The 2,232-nt window shown below is 49.2% G+C and overlaps 1 protein-coding gene across 1 annotated transcript; it reads left to right on the forward strand.

The window, feature by feature from the left end:
- The first annotated feature begins 248 nt into the window (after positions 1 to 248).
- Positions 249 to 1,714, forward strand: LOC120965975 (F-box protein At1g19070-like). The gene is made up of 2 exons (XM_040391481.1): positions 249 to 447; positions 598 to 1,714. The coding sequence occupies exon 2, from the start codon at positions 626 to 628 to the stop codon at positions 875 to 877; it is 252 nt and encodes an 83-aa protein (XP_040247415.1). The 5' UTR covers positions 249 to 447; positions 598 to 625; the 3' UTR covers positions 878 to 1,714.
- The last annotated feature ends 518 nt before the right edge of the window (positions 1,715 to 2,232 follow it).

Raw genomic sequence — 2,232 nt, forward strand, 5'->3', positions numbered from 1 at the left:
ACACTATCACTGTTTCTGTCACCAAAGATCATGTCTTATGTGACGGTTCTCCGATATTTTTAAGGAAAAAGAGGGATTATGGGGAAATACAAATAGAAAAGAAATATCATACTGTATATAGGGAGTAGATTCAATTTTTTTAAAGAAAAAACCGGCCGGTTCAGCGTGGGCCCCACACGTCAGGTGCTAGCTGCTACAGTACGTGCCACCTTGAGTGAGCGGCGGCACAGCCTCCTCTGCTTCCTCTGTTCGTCTCTCCCTTCACTGGAGCCGCCACCCGCTTGAGGAAGCTGCACAACTGAGGGCGAATCCTGCCACGGCGCTGTGCTGCTGCGTGGAGGCGACCGTGCCCCAGCCTCCGCCCTGCTTCATCTTCTCCGGAACTCCCCTTCACCTGCGTCCTGCGGCGCAAAGGAAGAGAGTGCTTGCGGTCGCCGGCGAGTTGAGGTGAGGCAAAGCCTACATCTTTTGTTCACCGCTTGATGCTGGATCCCCTTTTTCCTTGAATAGAGAGAAGCGATTCAACGATTTGGTGATGCTACATTCAACCTAGGTTTTCGACCGATTTGGTGATGTTCATCTCTTCACCTCCTGCAGAAGGGTTTCCCACCACCTGTTCGACGAAATGCGCACCATTGCTGCTGCCAGCGACGCGGACCGCTTCGGCGACCTCACCGACGACCTCCTCTGGCATGTGCTCTCCTTTCTGCCCTCGGACGACGCCCTGCAGACCTGCGTGCTCGACACCCGTTGGCGCGACCTCTGGAGGCGCACCACCAGCCTGCACTTCAATGTTGACGACTGCGAACGGTTCCGGCGGTTGGTGAAGCTCATCATCAACTCCGCGGGAAGTCACCTCTCTCCAAGTGCGACATAGGGGGTGTTTGGTTCCAGGGACTTTTTTGTGTTGGGACTAGAAAAAGTCCCTAGCAAACTATACAGGGTGTGACTTTTTTGGGACTTTTTGCTAAAAGTCCTTAGAAGCACCTCCTTGAGAGTCTTTTTTAAAAAGTCTCAGGGACTAGAAAAAAGTCTAGGACTAGAGAACCAAACACCACCATAATTACATGCCCTGATGATTATGCGGTGTATGGCCACTGCTACTCAAACACTAAGCGGTTGATCGAGTTCGCTCTAGAGTGCCAAGTTAAGGAGCTCGTACTCAGCAATGTGGACTTTTATGATATTGATCCACCAGTATTCGACGTGCCTTTCATCTCCCATCATTTGAAGACCATAAACCTTCATCGGGTTAACCTAGATTGCCCCGCTCTGGATTTCTCAGGCTGCCCAATCTTAGAGGAACTAAAGATGCAAAATTGCAACATTTATGCACGGAAGATATCATCCACATCACTAAAGCATCTCTGCATCTTCGACTCCTGTATGATCCTTGTGGATTTTCGCATTCGTATTTTTGCCCCGGATCTGATCTCACTACTAGTTGATGATTTTATTGGCGCGACCCCTTTCCTTGAGGACATGCCATTTCTAGTGACAGCGCATGTTGGGCTTGGCAATTCATGTTACGATTTGTGTACCAGTGTGCAGAGGGGTTGTGGATTTGACTGTGGTTGTAATAATTATCCTAGAGAGGGGGGTGTGCTTCTCAATGGTTTGTCCAATGCTGTCAATTTGGAGTTGATTTTGAAAGCTGAGACCATAAATGTACGGTTGCACTACTACTTTTTTTACCCTTAATTAGTGTTATTTCCACCTCCAGTTTCTTTTGTGATATCCATTGTTAGACCTGCATATAAGCAGCTTACTTTTTTTTTCATTACCACAGTTCAATAGTTTTATCTGTACCAATGGCTCTCAAGTTAATGATTTAATAACATGTAGTGTATTAATTGGATAGTGTGATATTTACCGAAAAAGGGTTTCCCCCGCTTTGTATTCCAAAGCAACCAACACCGATACAGGATCGCTGGGGCGAACAGCACAACAAGCCCAAAAGAAAAAGAAGAAGAAGCAAATACCAACAACGACAGCTCGACAGAGCGCGGATGACCCGCCACCGCTACGCCCACCAGACACAAACCACTACAACCCGAGGCTCCGGACCACCGCGTACAAAACAGCACCTCCAAGAAGGAAAGCGACGCCGACAACGCTGCTGCCCGGACATGTCCTAGGGTTTCCCCGGCACGCGGAGGGAGGTGGGGGATGGATATCACCGACACCCTCCAGGAAGGAATGGTGGCACCCGCAAGTGTCACCGCATCGGGG

Source organism: Aegilops tauschii, chromosome 6 (assembly GCF_002575655.3).
Source record: "Aegilops tauschii subsp. strangulata cultivar AL8/78 chromosome 6, Aet v6.0, whole genome shotgun sequence".
Lineage (NCBI taxonomy): Eukaryota > Viridiplantae > Streptophyta > Magnoliopsida > Poales > Poaceae > Aegilops > Aegilops tauschii.

What these genes read in the sequence shown, in the direction of transcription:
- LOC120965975 (XM_040391481.1), top strand. Translation starts at nt 626, where the DNA reads ATGCGCACCATTGCTGCTGCCAGCGACGCGGACCGCTTCGGCGACCTC.